This window comes from Herpailurus yagouaroundi, unplaced genomic scaffold (genome assembly GCF_014898765.1).
Source record: "Herpailurus yagouaroundi ecotype Mexico unplaced genomic scaffold, PumYag 182, whole genome shotgun sequence".
NCBI classification, from domain to species: domain Eukaryota; kingdom Metazoa; phylum Chordata; class Mammalia; order Carnivora; family Felidae; genus Herpailurus; species Herpailurus yagouaroundi.
The window spans coordinates 3482083-3500968 of NW_024412413.1; the positions used below are offsets into that span (position 1 = coordinate 3482083).

General features: G+C 62.9%; 1 protein-coding gene across 1 annotated transcript in view; it reads left to right on the plus strand.

Moving 5' to 3' along the window:
- The window catches only part of CELSR1 (cadherin EGF LAG seven-pass G-type receptor 1), an 84169-nt gene extending 65529 nt beyond the window's left edge, over positions 1 to 18640 (plus strand). The window contains exons 20-34 of the mRNA XM_040491813.1: positions 463 to 667; positions 1673 to 1840; positions 3464 to 3590; positions 5846 to 6046; positions 10469 to 10643; positions 11139 to 11251; positions 11576 to 11655; positions 12274 to 12400; positions 13013 to 13138; positions 13562 to 13656; positions 13937 to 14040; positions 14294 to 14443; positions 14909 to 15142; positions 15678 to 15939; positions 16718 to 18640. Coding sequence (XP_040347747.1) covers positions 463 to 667; positions 1673 to 1840; positions 3464 to 3590; positions 5846 to 6046; positions 10469 to 10643; positions 11139 to 11251; positions 11576 to 11655; positions 12274 to 12400; positions 13013 to 13138; positions 13562 to 13656; positions 13937 to 14040; positions 14294 to 14443; positions 14909 to 15142; positions 15678 to 15939; positions 16718 to 16742 — 2192 coding nt within the window. The 3' untranslated portion in view covers positions 16743 to 18640. The remainder of the gene's footprint in view (positions 1 to 462; positions 668 to 1672; positions 1841 to 3463; positions 3591 to 5845; positions 6047 to 10468; positions 10644 to 11138; positions 11252 to 11575; positions 11656 to 12273; positions 12401 to 13012; positions 13139 to 13561; positions 13657 to 13936; positions 14041 to 14293; positions 14444 to 14908; positions 15143 to 15677; positions 15940 to 16717) is intronic.
- Positions 18641 to 18886: the final 246 nt, after the last annotated feature.

Consider the following 18886-nt stretch of genomic DNA (forward strand, 5'->3'; position numbering starts at 1 on the left):
GCTGCCGTCACCCTGAGCCCTGGAACCTTCACCTTGTGTCTCCCCACGAGACACTGAGGCCCCGGCCCCCCGGAGCCCCCCTTGTACTGGCTGTGTATTTCCCGGTGCCCACGGACAGGGAATCGCGCAGTACTTGGCTTCTCCCTCCGAGCATCGTGTGGTCCGGGCTGGTCCACGTGGTGGCAGCTGGTGGTACTTTATTCCCCCGTGAGGCCGAAGCCTGTCCCGCCGTGGGTACAGAGCACGTCTGGGACCGAGAGTGTTCCCTGCCTTGGCGCTTCAGGGCACGTGCCCGGAAGTGGGGTGGCGGGGTCACGTGGGGCTCCGTGGTAAACCTTTTGAGGAGCCACCTGCTGTCTTCCCCTGAAATCTCAGATTTCAGGCAGCGCTTACTCGCGTAGGACGCGGTTTGTGGGGGACACAGGCGTCTGGCCCCCATCCTCACAATCTGCTTCGTTGCAGAGGGCCCCACGGTGAGGCCGGCCGGCCGGAAGGCCGCCCCGCAGACGGCGCCCCTGGGGCCCGGAACCGAGAGGGAGGCCCCGTTCAGGAGGCGCAAGAGGCACCCCGATGAGCCGGGCCGGTTCGCCGTCGCCCTGGTCATCATCTACCGGACCCTGGGGCAGCTCCTGCCCGAGCACTATGACCCTGACCGCCGCAGCCTCCGGTAAGGCTTTCCTAAGTTGCCACCCAGACGTCTGAGGACGTCACCCCGTGACCCTGGTGCAAGGCCGCAGACCGCTACCTGCGGTCTCCCGGGGACAAGGTTCTGGGTGTCCGGGCGGGGCCTTCCCTGGTGTTTCTGCCGGGAGCGCCCCCTCCCCAGCACACACCCCGCTCGTGCCTCGATGGACACCGTTGCTGCCCTGCGCTCCGCAGCCCGGGGGACTGTTCCCCCCGCACCCGTGTGCCCTGGGCCGCCGGTGGCCCCCCCTTCTGCCTGGAGAAACGAACACCGCCCACGGGGGCTTCGTGGCCCCCCTCAGAGCTGGGCCACCACCGAGGCTTTGCTTTCCAACCGTCGAGTCATTCTCCACACGTGTCCCTGGCTCCCCGGTGTTCATACTCCTCCTTCTTCGTGGCCGGATGAGATTCTGCCATGAGGTGTAATTATTCCGAGCTCCGGTCGTTTCCAGGGCTTCCACAAGGTCAGCGACACCCTCGCACACACCCCTTCTTTCTTTTCATTTTAATTTATTTAAAAAAATTATTTTTAATGTTTATTTATTTTTGAGACAGAGAGACAGAGTGTGAGCAGGGGAGGGGCAGAGAGAGGGGGAGACACAGAATCGGAAGCAGGCTCCAGGCTCCGAGCTGTCCGCACAGAGCCCGACGCGGGGCCTGAACCCACGAACTGCGAGATCGTGACCTGAGCCGAAGTCGGGCGCTCAACTGAGCCACCCAGGCGCCCCATCTTTCTCTTCATTTTTAAATGTCCGAAGTCCGCCTCTGACCCAGATGTGCCGCCCACGTCCCCCGCATCTGCCCTGGCCGTCGCAGAGCTGCTGCCTGGCCCGGGCCCTTCTCCGGAGCAGCGGCCGAGGCTCCAGCTCTGCCCTCCTGGGAAGACGTCCGCCCCGTGTGACCCTGGGGCGTATCCTTGGGTACAGGGCTTAGACGAGTGTCTTCTGAGTGTCTAACCCTGTGTTCCCACTTCTCTCCCCGCCCCCAGGTTGCCTAACCGGCCGGTCATTAACACACCAGTGGTGAGCGCCGTGGTTTACAGCGAGGGGGCCCCGCTCCCCAGCCCCCTGGAGAGGCCCGTCCTGGTGGAGCACACCCTGCTGGAGACCGAGGAGCGCACCAAGCCCGTCTGTGTGTTCTGGAACCACTCCATCACGTAAGGGTGACGCGAGGAGTCGGCAGCCACCCCCACCCCCAGAGTTCTGCGTTTATGGGGGGGGGGTCATTGCTACAGCCCCCAACACTGTTGGCAGAGTGTCTTACGGGGCAGGAGGCGCATCCTGGGGGTGTCAGAGTCCCCAACACAGTCCCACATACGCACGTGCACATCTGTGTGTGCACGGATGTACGCGGCTAGGAACACAGACAGGCACCCGTGTGCACCCGTGCGCACAGATGCTCATAGACCCCCGGGAAGGTCCACACAGAGACAGCGCCATGCACCTGTTGGACTCCGCGATCCGGCAGCCAACGAGTGCCTGATCGCCTCCAGACGAGGCAGGGGCTTGTTCTAGACACGCATACGAGGCAGGAGTCAGAGACCGGGCCCAGGGCCCCTTCCACCGACAGCAGAAAGTCCCAGATGTGTGTGGGGGGGTTGTTGGGGGCATCCTTTTAACAGCCAGCGGTCCCCGACCTCACCTGCCCGCCCGTGAGATCAACCCAGCTGCCGCTGGGGCTGCTTTTACCCCTCAGAGGCCACCCCCCCCCCCCCCCCCCGCCTCCATGCTTGAAACGAGGATGGAATTTTGTGCATCTGGGGGTTTGTTTCTGCGCCTCGCGGACATTCCCTAACGTCGTGGTTCACGTGGATGGAGAAGGTGTCCGCCAGGCAGGGCTCCAGCCGCGCTGTGCTGGGAGCTGGTCCCCAGGGAGAGCCCTTGCAAGGGGCTCCCCCTGGGCCACGGGCTCGGCTGCACAGAGACCTCGTGTCTCCTTGATTTCCCAAATTCTGGTTAATGAGCAGCCAGCATCGTGTCTGGAGTATAATAGACGCTTGGCTCACAAAAGAGAGAAAGAAGGACCCGCTTTCACCGCGAGGGAAGCGTGAAGGTCTGTTTGGCATGTGTTAGGCATGGCAGTCTCTCATGGTCGCCCGATTGAATCCCAGCAATTAGCTATAGCTCTAATTACACTCTGGCTGCTTTCTGTGGTACCTATCACCCCCAGATCTTAGCGCTCTTGACAAACTTGTATTAGCCTTCACATCCCATTTCACAGGTGAGTAAACTAAGGATCAGAGAACTTACTTGATTTTCCCAGAGTCAGGGAGGGCAGGGCGCTCTCTGAGCCTGAGACACGCCTGTAGCAGCCCGTAGTCATCTGGGGTTTCCCATCAGTAAAACGGGGGTAATAATCGGCCCCTGCTTCCAGGCGCTGCCGTAAGACGTTGTGCAATCTGCAGATGAGAGCATAAAACGAACGTGAGACACTATTTCGCAAACCACCTAGACTCAAGAGAAGACAGAAGTACAAAGCGGCCATTGTAACCACTATTATTTCTGACAAAAGGGGCGTCCGGTGACCTCAGACATCCCCATTTAAGTTTTACTGCGAGATGATGCATAAACCATGAACTTCAGAGGGTAGAGGCACTCCCCCGCCACGAGAGGGAAGGGAGAGTGTCCATGCGGTCCCAAGGGCTGCTGTCCTCCTAGAGGGTGACCGTGGCTTCTGTCTCGGGCGACGTGAGGATGCCGCGCGGGCTCCCACGGGGGCAGCTGGGCCTCGGAGACCCCCTGGAGGAAGCAGCCGTCTCACGCCTGCCTTTCCTCTGCAGCATCGGCGGGACTGGAGGGTGGTCGGCCAAGGGCTGCGAACTTCTGTCCCGGAACCGGACCCACGTCATCTGCCAGTGCAGTCACACCACCAGCTTTGCCGTGCTCATGGATGTCTCCAGACGAGAGGTGGGCGCGGCCCCCACGGGCAGCCCTGCCCACCTGGCGAGTGTGTCCAGGGATGAATCCCTTTGCACAGCTAGCCTCCCCCCAGACCTGCCCCCTCAACGAGTCCTATCTTCCCTCCCGGGCATCTCCAACAAACCCAGTCCACGGTTAAAACCTGTGTTTGGGGGGGGCTGGCCAGAGTCTGCCAGGATTTCCAGAACAAAACTCCTCGGAAAGAGTTTTCAAAGAGCCCGGCTGTAAATTAAAACCCACGGTGGGAGACCCTGAGCCTCAGACTGAAGAAGGCCCTAGAATATACCCTTACTTCAAAGCAGGATTCTCCATGTTTTTCTACCCCACTTTATTTTACTTTATTTTTAATGTTTATTTTTGAGAGAGAGAAGGTGGGGAGGGAGAGAGCGCACATGTGAGCAGGGGAGAGGGGCAGAGAGAGGGGGCACAGAATCCGAAGCAGGCTCCAGGCTCCGAGCCGTCAGCACAGAGCCCGGCGAGGGTCTCGAACCTGCAAACCGCGAGATTGTGACCTGAGCCGAAGTCAGACACTTAACCGACTGAGCCACCCAGGCGCCCCTATAAAGTTTTTTTTAATGGATGTTTATTTTTGAGAGACAGAGACAGAGCACAAGCAGGGGAGGGGCAGAGAGAGAGGGAGACACAGAATCGGAAGCAGGCTCCAGGTTCCGAGCCGTCAGCACAGAGCCCGATGAGGGGCTCGAACCCGCGAACCGTGAGATCGTGGCCTGAACTGAAGTCAGACACTTACCCGCCTGAGCCACCCAGGCGCCCCTGTTTCTACCCCACCTTAAATTTTAAGGGAAGAAAGAGCCGGCTGGCCGGAACAAAGCGAGTGTCTCCCGTTAGCACGAGACATGCGTGCTGGCCCCGGAGACTCAAAGGAGGGGGCTCGGTCAGGAGCCACGGAGGCCGGCTGATGTTTAACCTCCTCGCATTTTCCACGGCCTGGGAATGCAAGCCGGCCTCTGCCAGCCTGAGGGTGGATGGGGTGAATAGAGCAGCGGGCCCCCTGGCAGGCATGGCAGCGAGGTCAGCCTGGGCCCGGACGTGTGTAGACGTTGGTGTCTCGGAGCCAGAAGGGAGGCCTCACCTGTCACCTTTGTTTCAGACCTGGGATGTGTCCTGGGAGGCCAGGCCGTTGTCCCTCCCGAGGGCCCTCTGGCGTGCAGGGGACCAAATTTGTGTCCCACTGTTGGGAGGGTAACAGCCGTGAGTTGCTGCTGATGGCGGCCAGGGTGACAAGAGGGGAGGGTGTGCCCCCAAGCCTTCCCCTGACCGTGGAGCTGCTCTGAGCAGGTGGCACTTAGGAGCAGGGAGCCCTGGGTTCTGACCTGGAGGGGGTGTGTTATTAGTGGCCCTTGTCCACCTAGGGGCGGGATGGGGGGGACCTCCCCGAGCCAGGAAGCTGGGCACTGCCGGAGCAGACTAACAGGTGGGGAAAGCCGAAGTTCGGGGACATGAAGTCAAATGGGAATAGGACTCCCTGCTCCCTGCCCCGGTGCCTCAGGGCCAGAGCCCTCTCGACAGCCGGGCGCAGCCTCCGGGCCTCCCCAGTGCTGCACCTGCACGGGCCGCAGAAGGAGAGAGCCCTGAGCCCTCAGCGCCCCGGTCCCAACCCTGTCCCGGCTCCCAGCCTTACCCTGGGTGGCCCGGCTCGCAATTCTGTTCGAGTCGTGAGTTCAGAACGCTTTCCGGAAGTTACTGGAGAGCCGAAGCTGGTCGTTTCCCGAGTGCCAAGACTCCGCCCGGGCACCGGGCCCTGGACAAACGGCCCGTTTTGCAGAAGCACAGGAGACAGTTGCAGTCCGTGCCGCTGGGGCACATCTGCCTGCTGCGTAAAGTGAGGGTCTGTCTGGAAGAAGTCCCTCTCGGCTCAGAATTTGGGGCAGGCGGGCTCCGCACCTCCTGGAGAGTCGGATTTACGTGCGAGGGTTTCTGTTTCATCTGCGCTCGTGGTTCTTATGATGGCAAAACACACACAACAGGTGCACTGCCTTAGCCACGTTTAAGTGGACCGTCCATTCACCGAGCTGTGCCCCCACCTCCCCGTCCCCTTTTGCCCACCACCCCCCAGCGATTCATTTGGCTTTTGTCCTCAGTTCTTCGCCAGCCTGGGAACCACGTCACGGCCGCGTTGGTTCCTGTCCGTGATAGTCGCTACGTTAATGAGCCTTTACTGTCCAAAACCTCCATCAGAGCGAGGCCCTTACGTTCTCCTGCCTCGCCCCACCTGCCCGCAGCACGGGGAGGTCCTGCCCCTGAAGATCGTCACCTACGCTGCCGTGTCCTTGTCCCTGACCGCCCTGCTGGTGGCCTTCGTCCTCCTCACGCTGGTGCGGACTCTGCGCTCCAACCTGCATGGCATTCACAGGAACCTCATCGGAGCCTTGTTCTTCTCCCAGCTGGTCTTCGTGATCGGGATCACCCAGACCGGAAACCCGGTGAGGCCCCTCTGCCCCCTCTCCTTGCGGGTCCCACCCTTCTCCGAGGCCGGGGCACGTAACTCGCGAAGGAGCGAGGGGAAGTGGCCGCAGCGCAGACGCTGAGTGGGTTGGCCTGGAGGGAGGAGGGAGAGTGGGAGGTGAGCTGAGGCTAGCGGGGGCCCAGGGCTGGTGGCCTTCTGCAGGATGCGAGAGAGCTTAGCCCCCGACATGTCGGGGTGGAGGGAGGGACGGGCTGCCGGCCTCGGCAAGGTCCCCGGGGGCTGGGGTGGGGATCAGCCGACGGGACAGGTAGTAGGGAGAAGCACAGGGAATCTTGGAGGTTTGTGGCTTAGGCAGCGCCTGGCTGGGGGCAAAGCAGTTTCCCGTTTCTACAAAGGGGACTTGTAGAACGCCAGGGTCACAGCACAGCATGCCCACGGGGGGCACGGGTGGAGGTGTAGGCTGTGTGCCCAGGCTCTACACACACGCCTGGGCTTACTGGATCCCCCCGGGGCCCCGGGAGTTGGGGGCATCCCTTCTCACAGGTGAGGAGCCAGGACCCGAGAGCTTGAGGGACGGTCGGAGGCACACGGCACGCCCTGTGCGTGTTCCCTTGTGTGTCCGTCACAAAGTGGGGACCCTGATAGCCCTGGGGAGACGCGAGGCCAGCTGAGCACCACACGTGCAGATGCAGCGAGGGTGGGAAGCGCACAGGTTATTCTCGCCTGACCCCGATCTCTGCCAGGGCGAGCCGTGAGCCCTCACTCTCTCTCACTGGGCCCTTCCGAGGGCACCGTCACCAATTGTTGGTGACATGGGGGCCGCTTCTTCATTCCCCTTGCAGCAGGGACCTAGCGATTGTCACTCTGTCACACCCACCAGAGACCCGGATCCCACAGGCCCTCCCGTCCCTGCCCGTGGAGCCCACCTTCCCGACATGGACGCAAATCGCGGCTCATGAGTTTCACGTGCCCAAATGGTGCCATGGTGGCAGGTGGGGGGCTGGGCCCGGTTAGGGAAGGGCTGACCATGGCGGTGGGAGGGGTCCAGGATGAGTGGGGACGGGTGGGTGTCGACCGGAGCCCTAGGGGCCACGCCAGGCATTGTGCTGTGGAGAGCCATGACCGGGGCTGCATGGCAGGAAGGTGACCGGAGGGCAGAGTCACAGCCAGGGTGGGGTTGTTTGTCCTGCGTCCACGGGATGGAGGCCTAGCACCAGGACAGCAGGCACGGGGTGGACGGCGGGCGTCGGGGCCAAGTGCACAGAGAGACCGGAGGGAAGGTGCCTTAGGTCTCCAGAAGGGGGACAAGGAGGGGAGGATGCCACCAAATGAGAGGGACGCTCGGTGGCTGGCCACGCCGCTGGGGGCTGGGGAGAGTGTGGAGAGGTGCGTGGGGAGGCGTCCCCGCCCGTGACAAAGAAATGTATGCGAATGGGCCAGCCCTAGCGGAGGAAGAAGGCGTGTATAAAAAGACATAGAATGTTCTAGCCCACTGGTCAGAATGTTCTAGCCCACTTGCATGCCTGGGCTTCTCCTCCTCCTTGTTGAGACCCCCTCAGGCGGCCCGACCTCCTCAGGAGGAAGGGGGGAGGTCGAGGCAGGGTGTCACAGACAGCCTTGAAGGCCTCGGGAACTTCGCGGCGGTGACTCATGTAGCAGCGGGCCCGGCAGAGGACAGACCGCAAGCATTTGCCAGCCTGCCCTCCAGGGTGCCCCTTGGACTGGCGGGAGGGGGGCCCTCCCCCAGGGTGGTGCCGGGCAGTGGTTTCTGGGCATCCGGCCGGGCAGGTGCGCCTCTGCCCCAGCGCAGGTCCTTATCGGCGCATCAGACAGGTGAAGGCTCTGGGTGGGAAGCCACATGACTCATTTCAAGCCCTTCAAGCGTGCCCTTGAGTGGTCTCAGCAGCAGCGGGGAATGTGGAGTCGGCCGAGCCGCACCTTGCAGCTAAGTAGCACATGTGAAACGCAGGGAGGCCACCCGCTTATTTCGCTTATTTCGCGCACTGATTCATCCCCCTGCCTGGAATGAGCTTTCAGCCAGCGGCGCACTGGGGAGCCGGGAGGGCAGGAGTGCCGGCCGCACATAACTAGGGGCCTGGCTCGGCGCCTGGGTTTTATGGGGTTTCTGCAAACTCGCAGGCCCATCTCTGGGCGAGGTGTTTCATCTCCCGGATCACTGGCAGGTTAAAATGATTTATTGTGCGTTAGCATTTTGTCTGTGTTCTGTTTCTGCAGAAGGTAGTACGTTTAGTGCAGAAGTCTGTGCGTGTAGAGCCCCATTAAATTGTGAAATGTATTTCTAACAATTTTTTTTTCAAAAGGTGGTTTTTGTGGGTTTGCTTTTCACCTTATTTAAGGCAACACGCCAGCCCACCTCATTGTCCTTCCTTTTCTGAGCCAACTGTGCTCTGCGTATGGGGCACGCTGGGGCTGTTTGGTGTGGGGTTCCCCTGCCCCGGGCTCACCCTTGGCATCCCGACGGGCTCACCCTTGGCATCCCGACGGCCCTGCCCATCGCTAAGGGCAGACTCTCCCGTCTCCTGACTCTTGAGTCAGGCAAAGGGCAGGATGTCCACTCATAATCTAAGATGCTGTGTTTCCTTCTTTGTCCTGTGTTTGACGAATGTAAATGCCAAAATCGTTTCCTCCCACGTCTCCGGGGTTCAGAAGAACCTGGTCTGTGGAGGTTGACGTGGCAACGGGCGTCACTTATGTGCCCAGCCGGTTCGTGCTCTGGTGAGCTCCCCACGGGGAACACCGAGCTGGCACCTGAGCCGAGCAGCCTTCAGTGTGGGTCAGGGTGGTGGCCCTGTGTCTCCTACTCCTGTGTCTGTTGGGTGGGGTGGGGGTGGGGTCTCCCTGGGACCCCTGGGAACCTGGGAGCTTGTGCTGATGGGGCAGCAGCCAGGATTGGACAGAATGTCTCGGGAATGGGGCGGACTGTGGCCTGGGGGAGGGGTAGTCCTAGCCCTGTAGCCTGGAGTCGGGCCAGGAGGGGCACTGCTGGGTGTGGGTGGGGCCAAGAGTGGGTGGGCCCAAGAGGGGCGGAAAGGAGGGCCCCGGGGACCTGGATGTGGGTGTGGCTGGGAGGGGCGGGGGTGTGGGTGGGGCCAGGAGTGGGGTGGTCGTGGGGGGCGGGGGCTGGGTGTGGGTGGGGCCAAGAAGGGCGGCAGTGGATGGGGCCTGGGTGTGGGTGGGGCCGCGGGGGGTGGGACCAAGGGGGTGGGTGGGGCCTGGATGTGGGTGAGGCAAGGAGTGGGATGCGGCCAAGAGGGGTGGGGTCCTGGGTGTGGGTGGGGCCAGGAGGGCCAGGCCTGGGTGTGGGTGGGGTCAGGAAGAGCAGGGCCTGGGTGTGGGTGGGGCCAAGAGGGGCAAGGGTTGGGGGGGGGCCAAGAGGGCGGAGCCTGGGGCTTTCTCTTCTCGCCCCTTTCACTGTTACCCTCTCCGTAGCGCCTGACCAGCTTCTTAGGACCTGGCGGGGCACCTGCCCACATCTCGCAGCCAGCCGGCCTCCGGACCCCTGGCCAGTTCAGCCCCTCCCTGTGAGGCTGCTCTGGACCAAGGCACAGGGCTGTTCGAGGTCCCTCCTAGAGCACCTCGCACTGCACTTTAACTGGTGGCCTCAGAGACTTGACTCCCTGTGACCAGTGTCCCCAGCCCTTCCCCGATACTGCTTTCTTCCCATTTGAAGGGACACGGGGCTGGCTCACCAAGGCCTGGAGAGGCCGGGATGCTGACCCTCGGCTGCCCTGTGGAAGTTGGTTTTCTCCTCCCACTGGTGGGGGGGGGGGTAGCCCTGCCCAGCTGAGGACTGAAACAGAGCAAATACTCTCGTCTCTGTTCTTTTTGGGAGGCAGGAAGTATATGGCTCCGTGAACTCCGTGCAGGCAGGATGAACTTTTTATCTGACAGGTCACGAAGCGTGGGGCCTCCCCCTCCCTCTGACCACACCTGCTGGACCCTGGAGACCCACACAAGGGTCCAGGGCGGTGGGTGACGGCCAGCATCACAGCCTGAACCGCTGCCTCTGTGCTTCTTGAACTTTAAAGCCAGTGTCACGAACATGCAAGTTTCCAGCTTCAAATGGAAACCCTAGAGGCTCTGCCTACCGTTCGCCCCCTGGCTGTATCGCTCCAGGCACCGATCTGGGTTGAGGAGTAGGTCCCCCGAGGCCCCCAGCAGCCTTACTTCCTGTCCTCTGTTCCACGGTGGGAGCCTGAGGCGCTGTGACTGTTCGTGCCCAGCCATTCCGGGTGAACCAAATAGAAAAACCAACTCACTCGGCTTCCCTTCTCAGACCTCCATACCCTCACGTTTGCAAAGTGGTGTGATTTGGTGACTAGCCCCCCCGCCCTGTGCCCCTTTGGCCCTCGGCCCCAGGCGCGGCAGGCGCGGGCTCCCGCGGGGCTGGCACTGAGCCGCACTCCCTTCCGCACAGTTTCTGTGCACGGTGATCGCCATCGTCCTGCACTACGTCTACATGAGTACCTTCGCCTGGACCTTTGTGGAGAGCCTGCACGTGTACCACATGCTGACCGAGGTGCGCAACATCGACGCCGGGCCCATGAGGTTCTACTACGTCGTGGGCTGGGGCATCCCGGCCATCATCACAGGTGAGGACTCGAGCAGCGGCCCGGCTGGGGTGTCCTGGACAGGGCACCTGCCACCGTTTGGGGAATCCGCGTGGCGCTGCCGACACAGGTGCCCGTGTCAGGTGAGCCCGCGCCCCCGGGCCCAGGCGGACGAGCCCTCTGGCCTCCTCTGCCTTTGGTACCCAGCTCGACTGGCCCCCAGTGGAGGAGCCTCTGCCCTTGGGTCTGCACACACGAGTGTGAGCCTTCGGCGCCCGCTGCGGGGGTGGGCTCCCTGGGAGCTGAGGCGGGTCCATTCGGGCTTCCGTCTGTGGCCCTTGACACACAAAAACTCCATGTCCGCCCGCTGTGTGCACGGCTGGGTGTGGATGTGTGGTCTCTATGTAGCATGTACGTATGTGTGTGTGGTCTGTACGTGGTGTGTGTGCAGGGCTGGGAATGCCCGTCCCGTGACCACGCGCCCCCCGGGAGGGTCCTCTCCCACGTGTGGCCCTCACCCCCTCCCCTGCTGTCCAGGACTCGCGGTGGGCCTGGACCCCCAGGGCTATGGAAACCCCGACTTCTGCTGGCTGTCCCTTCGAGACACCCTCATCTGGAGCTTTGCCGGGCCCATCGGAACGGTTATAATTGTGAGTCTGGGAGTTCCGCAGAGCCCCCGATTCTCGGGACGTGGGAAGTGGGGTGCACGGGCTGGAGGCGGTTTTGGGGGCCAGCGGCTCCTCAGAGTGGCCTGTTGGGCGGGAAGGCCTGATCTCACGGCAACGAGGCCTTGCCCTTAGGCCTGTGGATTCCGGGTTTCCTTCCACGTCCAGGTCCACGGTGAGGCCGCCCATTCCAGCCTCTCCTCGAGATGCAGGCACAGACCCTCCAAAGCATTTGGTCTTTGGAGATCTGTTGAAGTGATACCCACGGGCTGGCCTCCTGACTTTGGTGTTTTTGGAACTTTTTTTTAGGTCAACACAGTCATTTTTGTCCTGTCTGCAAAGGTGGCCTGCCAGAGAAAGCACCATTATTACGAAAGGAAAGGAGTCGTGTAAGTGGGCGCCCACACTGACCCCTGGGGCAGGTCAGCACACCCAGCAGAGCCCCCGGAAAGCGCCCGTCACCCAGCGGCCAGGCCCTTGGCCACTCCCCAGCTTGGCTACTGGGGTGGCCTCGTGGGTGGGTGGGCAGGGCAAAGTGGGGAGAGACCAGGGGCGCTGGGGCGCATTGTGGAGGAGAGGGAGGGGGCCCGGGGAGAGGGGCGCGGGGATCCCGGAGATGTTGGGGCGGAGGACCCGCGGCGTTTGGTGGTCGAGACGCTGAGGGCTGAGGGAGGAGGGGCAAGCGATGAGGCTTGGGCTCTGTCCCCCTCACCCGGGTCATGTTAACAGATGGGGATGGAAAGGGGAGGGACTATGACAGCGGGTGGGGGGAGGTGCCGAGGTGCAGGGCAGGACGCAGCAGAGTGGGGTCAGGCAGGGCGTGGTGGGGGGTGCTCTGGAACTTTCTGGGTCGGTGACGACGGTGATGTTGCGCCCCGCAGGAGTGGAGAGGTGGCGGGTGCTTTAAAATGGTTTTGGGAAGGAAGGGAGGGAGGGGTGGACCAACGGGCGCACCCCTGTGGAGGGGAGGGCGGGGCCGAGAGTCACTCCCGCCCCTCCCCCCGCAGCTCCCTGCTGCGCACCGCCTTCCTCCTGCTGCTGCTCACCAGCGCCACCTGGCTGCTGGGGCTGCTGGCCGTGAACAGCGACGCGCTGACCTTCCACTACCTGTTCGCCGTCTTCAGCTGCTTGCAGGTGGGCGGCCGTCAGGGTGAGCCGGCCAGCCCTGGTGAGGCCACGGGTCACTTGTGCTCCCTCCCGTCTGAAACGCCCGGAGGGCGTCCCCGGGGACATCCTTGACCCAGCGTCCAGGCCGTGTCCTCGCTCTCAGGACACACGGGGCCACAGCAGGGCGGTGTGCCAGGGGTTAGGGTGAAGCCTCCCCGCACACGGTCCCGCCCCCCAAGGAACCTGTTGTCGCCAGCCCAGCTCTGTCCACGGGTTCCTCAGGGACCCCCCCAGGGCACCGTCCTTAGCCCAGCCAGTGTGGGGGCTCATTCTCCCTCCACAGGTTAGAGTAGCTCCCACTTGTGTCCTCAGGGAGGGTGTTGGCCATTTAAGTTCACACCGAGGGCTTTCCAGTAAGCTGACTGAGGATGTCACATTGGGGACACGGGTGGCCTGGCATGGGGGGGCCTTCCTGGCCCTTGGCTGCCCTGCCCTGCTCCCCGGAGCAGGCAGAAGCCCTGGGGAGGGGCGGCGCCCTGTGTGTTCCCGGGCAGGTGGGTAGGCAGTATGGCGGCCACAGGACCCTGGCTGCTTGCCCGAGGGCCAGTCCCTGCCCTGACCGGCCGCCCCTCCCTCCAGGGTCTCTTCGTCCTCCTGTTCCACTGCGTGCTCAACAGGGAGGTCCGGAAGCACCTGAAGGGAGTCCTCGCCGGGAAGAAGCTGCACCCGGATGACTCGGCCACCACGAGGGCCACCCTACTGACGGTAGGCGGTCCCCAGGGACCCTGCGTGGGGCCGGGGGTCCTTGTGGGTGTCCAGACCAAGCGTTAGACACAGCTGCATGGTCTCGGAGTCCCTCTCAGAGGGGGCATCACAGAACCCCCTTGGAGAGTGGCACCGAGCCTGACGCCATCCCTCATGTCCTGGGGAGAGAGCACAGGGTCTCTAGATGGGGTCTGTCACAGTCACAGCCCCACTTTTCAAGGTCTCAGAGGACAGGGTGGGACCCCAACGAGAAGCCGTTGCTGTGGGAAGGAAGCCATTCCCTGACCACCGTGGGGGACTGGGGATGTGCTCTGTGCCCAGCAGGGGCACAGGGTGCTGGCACTGGGGCTTGCCATGGGGACAGAGCCATCCTCTGTACCCCGGTGGCCTCTGCTCTGCCAGTGACCATGTCCCCTCCCCCAGCGCTCCCTCAACTGCAACCACACCTACAGCGAGGAGCCCAACATGTTCCGCACGGCCCTGGGCGAATCCACAGCCTCGCTGGACAGCACCATCAGGTCAGGCTGGAGCCAGGCGTCCTCACTCGTCTCGGGGGGGGGGGCGCCCAACTCTTGGGGCAAATGCAGGCTGCCAGGCCAGCTGGAAAGGCCCCGGCCAGGGTGCTCTGCTGTTGTAGTTGATGAGTTTCTCCGTGTGTTCTCGGGGTCTCTCATGGCAGAGAACCTTCCAGAGCCCCACGGGGCCATCTTGGCACATGCCGAAGGTGCTCAGTGATGTTGGGTGGCCATGTCGTGCCCCTGAGTGATGGTGCTGAGCCCACCCTCTTATGCTCTCTAGGGACGAAGGGGGCCAGAAGCTCAGCGTGTCCTCTGGGCCAGCGCGGGGTGGCCATGGGGAGCCAGATTCGTCCTTTGTCCCCAGGAGCACCAAGAAGCCCCACGGTAGGTGTCCCCTGGAAGCTGGTCCCCCATCAACCTGGGCATCTCCCTCCCAGGTGGCCATGGGTGACAGCTTCTTGCTGGCTCTTGTCTGGCCCACGGGCCTCACGGTCACCGGACGTGCAGCTTCGAAGAGTCTGCGGCCACGTCGCATTCGGAGGGTCAGCGGGGAGACGATTTCTCCCCAGTGCCCGGGGCCCAGCTGGCCCCATTCTGCCCTTGGCCTGAGCCTCTGTCCCTCCCGTCCACCCTGCAGGCCACGATTCAGACTCGGATAGCGAGCTGTCCCTAGATGAGCAAAGCAGCTCTTACGCCTCCTCACGCTCATCGGACAGCGAGGACGATGGGGTGGAGGCCGAGGACAAGTGGGATTCGGCTCGGGGCCCTGTCCACAGCACTCCCAAAGGTGAGCCAGCAGGGCTTAGTGAGCTGGGGGCCGGGGCTTCCCAGGATGCAGCAGTCTGGGAGGGCAGTGGGGGCAGGGGGGCGGGGTGCTGGCCGGGGGAGGGCCCTGTCCTCAACATCTGCAGAGCAGAGGCAGGGAAGTCTGGGGGGGGTGGGGTTCTCTCTGGGGACCCCCACTGCAAGGACTGCACAAGCTGGCCCCCACCGTGCTGCAGGTGCTGGTGTGAGGCTCCAGAGTGTTGGGGTGCCACGGGGGGACTGCAGCCTGGGCCCCCACTGTCAGGACCTTCGCTCCCTGAGCCCCTGGAGGGCGCGCCCCTGTCAGGCCTGCAGCTCCGGGAGGACCGGGCCACTTAGGACGCAGGCTCCCCACGGAGGGACACCGGGGAACCTTCTAGGGGGTGTATGTAGCTGCAAGCCAAGCAGGGACCCTCCCCGCTTGGTGATGGTCCCTCCTGTGCCCCAGCGGACACTGCAGCCAACCACATCCCCGCCGGCTGGCCCAACGAGAGCCTGGCTGGGAGCGACAGTGAGGAGCCTGGTGACAAGCCGCGCCTGAAGGTGGAGACCAAGGTCAGCGTGGAACTGCACCTGGATGAGCAGGGCAACCACTGCAGCGAGTGCCCCCCAGACCAGGAGAGCGGGGGCCCGCCGAGGCCTGCGGGAGTGCCCCCCAACCCGCCCCCTGAGCAGAGAAAAGGTACCTCAGAAGTGGAGAGGGCCCCGTTGTCCCCAGGAAGCCTCTCCTAGCAAAGGGGGCGGGGCGGGGGGGGCGGGATAGGGACGAGGATCGGACAGAAGGGGTATCATCTGGGAGGGGGCGGGGTCCTGGGGGCGGGATGCAGGCTAGGACCAGGACAAGGGGGCTGGGGGGGGGGCGGTGCAGGGAGGGCGGGGGCGGGGGCGGGGCCCGGGAGGGGCTGGGTGCAAGTGGGGAGGGGCAGAGGGCACGTGGGGGCGGGGCAGAGTGTAGAGGGGCGGGGTGCAGGTGGGGCAGGGGCGGGGCAGGGGCGGGGCAGGCTGCAGGTGGAGCTCGGGCAGGGTCCTGGGTCCTGGCCGGCGTGGGGGCTGCGCAGAGGCGGCCATTGGGCCCCGTCGCCTGGCGCTGAGACCCGAGGAGAGAAGGGCAGGGGCTGAGGGGTGCGCGGGTGGGTCCGCAGGGACCAGTCCTCCCGGAATCCCCGCATCCGGCAGCGTCAGCCTGAGCGTGACCTTCTCAGTCTCCGCACCAACAGGCATCTTGAAAAACAAAGTCACTTACCCGCCGCCGCTGACCGAGAAGAGCCTGAAGTCCCGGCTCCGGGAGAAGCTGGCCGAGTGCGAGCAGAGCCCCGCGCCATCGCGTTCGTCCTCCCTGGGCTCGAGCGACGGGGCCCGCGCCCCCGACGGCGCCATCACCGTCAAGAGCCCGCGCCGGGAGCCGGGGCGCGAGCACCTCAACGGGGTGGCCATGAACGTGCGGGCCGGGAGCGCCCAGGGCGCCGGCTCCGACTCCGAGTGAGTAGCCTGGGCCTCGGCTGCGGGGCTGCAGGGCTGCGGGGCTGCAGGGCTGCAGGAGCAGCCCCCAGCCAGCCTTCCCTCTGTCCCTTGTTGCGGGACAGGTGTCCAGTCCAGAGAGGGGCGATGCTCAGGGGCCCAGGGGCTGCGCCGGGGTACCGGGGAGGGGAGGACCCTCTGCGGGGGTCAGGACAAGTCGGCCCCAAAGGAAGCGGACTTCTGACCTGGTGGAGGGGGCGGGGGCTGGCTGCCGACATTGAGGCCCTGTGGGGGCCACAGTGGCCAAAGCCCCCAGGGCCTGCCCAGCCCTGAACTTCCAGGACTTCAGACCGTGCCGGACCAAGCACTTTGTAAGGATCTTGTCCAGCTCGTTACTGCCCTGTTTTGTGGTCGAGGACGCCAAGGCTCTGGGGCGCCCCTCTGCAGAGGCGAGGAGCTGGGGTCTTGGCCTCTTCCCATAGCTGCTCCCTCCCACAGACTCCCAAGGGAGGAGCAAAGACCGGGAGCCAGGTCCTCTAGAACGGCTCTCTTAAAACAGAGTTCGGTTGCTAACCTTGACACCCCACGCTCCGCGGCGAGGCTGGCTGTGTGGATGCTCAGACGGGCCTGGCCCTCCGGGCAGCTCAACCCGCCCCCTCTCCTGCCTAGCGCAGCTGTGTCCACATAGGAGCTTGCCCTCCTCGGAGCCCCCGGGCATCCCCTGGCCCCTGACTGGGGATTTCTGCTTCCTGCCCCCTGTGGGACCTCGGCCCACCTGCTGGCTTCTTCCCACGTACAGAGGCAGCAACGAAACCTCAATCTGAACCATCAGGAAAGCGGGACACGAGCCCAGCGCCTCCGTCCAGGCCCCTGTGCTGCGTCAAGACACCCTTGGACCTTGGAGCCCAAGGGACCACGGCCTTTCCAGGGAAGCAGGCCCTGGCGGTGGGGGTCCCTGTGGCAGCAGCCCCCTGGCTGGTGTGACGGACGGTCTGGACACAAAGCTCTGGGCTGCCCCCAGGGGCTCGGGGCTCAGGGCCCAGCTGACCCCTGACAAGTGCCAAAGGCCACAGGCACAAGGAGGCGTGGACTCCCGGAGGCTGGCACAGCTTGATCCAGACCCAGAGCCGAAGCCGTGCGCCCGCGAGCCAGGAGAGGGCCCAGGCAAGAGCTGGCCTCGAGGGAGAGGAGCTGCCTGGCCTGGCTGGCTCTTTGCAAAGACACCCCTCGTCTTAAAAGCAAAGGACTTTGCTTCGTTGAAAAGGTGTAGATGCTTCTGTATATTTGTATGGAACTCTGAGAAGGCGAAAGCCTGTGTATATTTTGCATTTGTACAGATTGATACGGAGAGATCTGCAGAACGACCGCTATTTTTTTTACACAAGGGAGATTGTACGGTTGTACTTGAATCTGGCACGCATCGATGCAGCTGGTGTCCCAGCCGATCGGAGGTGGGAAGTGCGTCGGGAGTGAGGTTGTCTTTAAACAGAGGCTCCTGCTGCTGCTTTCGGCCAGTACACAAGGACTGTGGGCATTACACGCAGCTGCCTGAATTCACACACGTTTGCTTTCGAGACCTTTGCCATCAGCTCCCAGCTGCCTCGACGGTGGTGGATCCGAGACAGAGGCAGGGTGGGACTCCTGCAGGTGCCCCACGGCTGCCCCCCACCCCCGGTGCCCACACCGGGCCCGCTCTGGGCCCTGCAGGCCTCCCTGGCCCCCTTCCCAGGCCATGTGGTCCTGCAGGTGGGGACTTCTGTTCCGCTGCTCCTGTCCCCAGTGGGAGGGACCTCGGTGTTCACACGTTCCCGATTCAGACGGAGGTGTGAGGTCTTCCAGGAGGCCACGTTCCTTCCTGCCAATTCTCCAGCTCTTTCAGACTCTGAGGATCTGCGGGAGGGCTGGGGCCCCACCCCCGAGTCCGACCAATTGCTTCATTTTGCTTCAAATGGCCAATTGTGCACAGGGACAAAGCCGCAGCCACACTTGTCAATGGTTACCAGGCTGTTTTTTGGAAGCTCATACCGAGGATCGGCTGGGGCCGTCCCACTGTGGGCAGTTGGCACAGTGCGGCCCAAGGGCTGTGGAACTGGGCCCAGAATCACTCAGACACGTTTCATTCGTTTTCTTTGTTCTTTGAATCAGGCGCCCAAATAAATTACTAGCACAGCTGCTTCCAAATACGAGAAACCATAAGATATGCTAACATCAGGTGACTTCCACGGCGCAGTATTCTGACGGAAAGGAGGGCGCTGCTCGCGACACCAGGGACCGCGTACGGGAGACCAGTCTAAGGCCACGCACTTCACACCCAAGGGCAACAGCCCCCACGGTCCACAGGCTGGAATGAATGATGTGCCTTAACAGGTGAGTGGCCTTTTGAAGACGGAAGATGATAGCATCAGTAAGTGTTTACCACCGACGAGACGCTTCCTACGTAAAGGACGTTTTGACATTCGCGAGTCTGAACACCCACCTTCACACCATCACGGCCTCTTCTGCGACTCGGGCCCTTTCAGGTGGCTTTTGATTTGATCAGAATTGTTACCAAAAACCAATGGTCAAGTTTTATTAAGACAGGAAAAACTGTAAACCTATTTTTGTGACTTAAGACTTTATAAGAGATGAGACACTGGAGATTTTTTTAACAAATGTCTATTTATTGTTCAGAACACTGGAATCGCAACAAGAGTCTGCAATAAATTAAGATTTTTGAACATGTGCTTCTGCCGTGCTCATCTCCCCCCTCCCCACTGCCCTGCCCCCCTTCCTGACGCAGCTGTGGAAGGGACCTTGGACAGGATGCCGAGGACAAGCCAGGGGAATGGTGGGGGAGAGGAGCTGTACTAGAACTTTCTGTCCATTCTCCTGATAGAACTCTGGACAAGCTGGCCCTACTTGGGTGTGCAAAGGCACCAGCCCGGGGCCTTTCCCTCAGGATCTGTGCACGTGGTGGGGGTGACGGGCC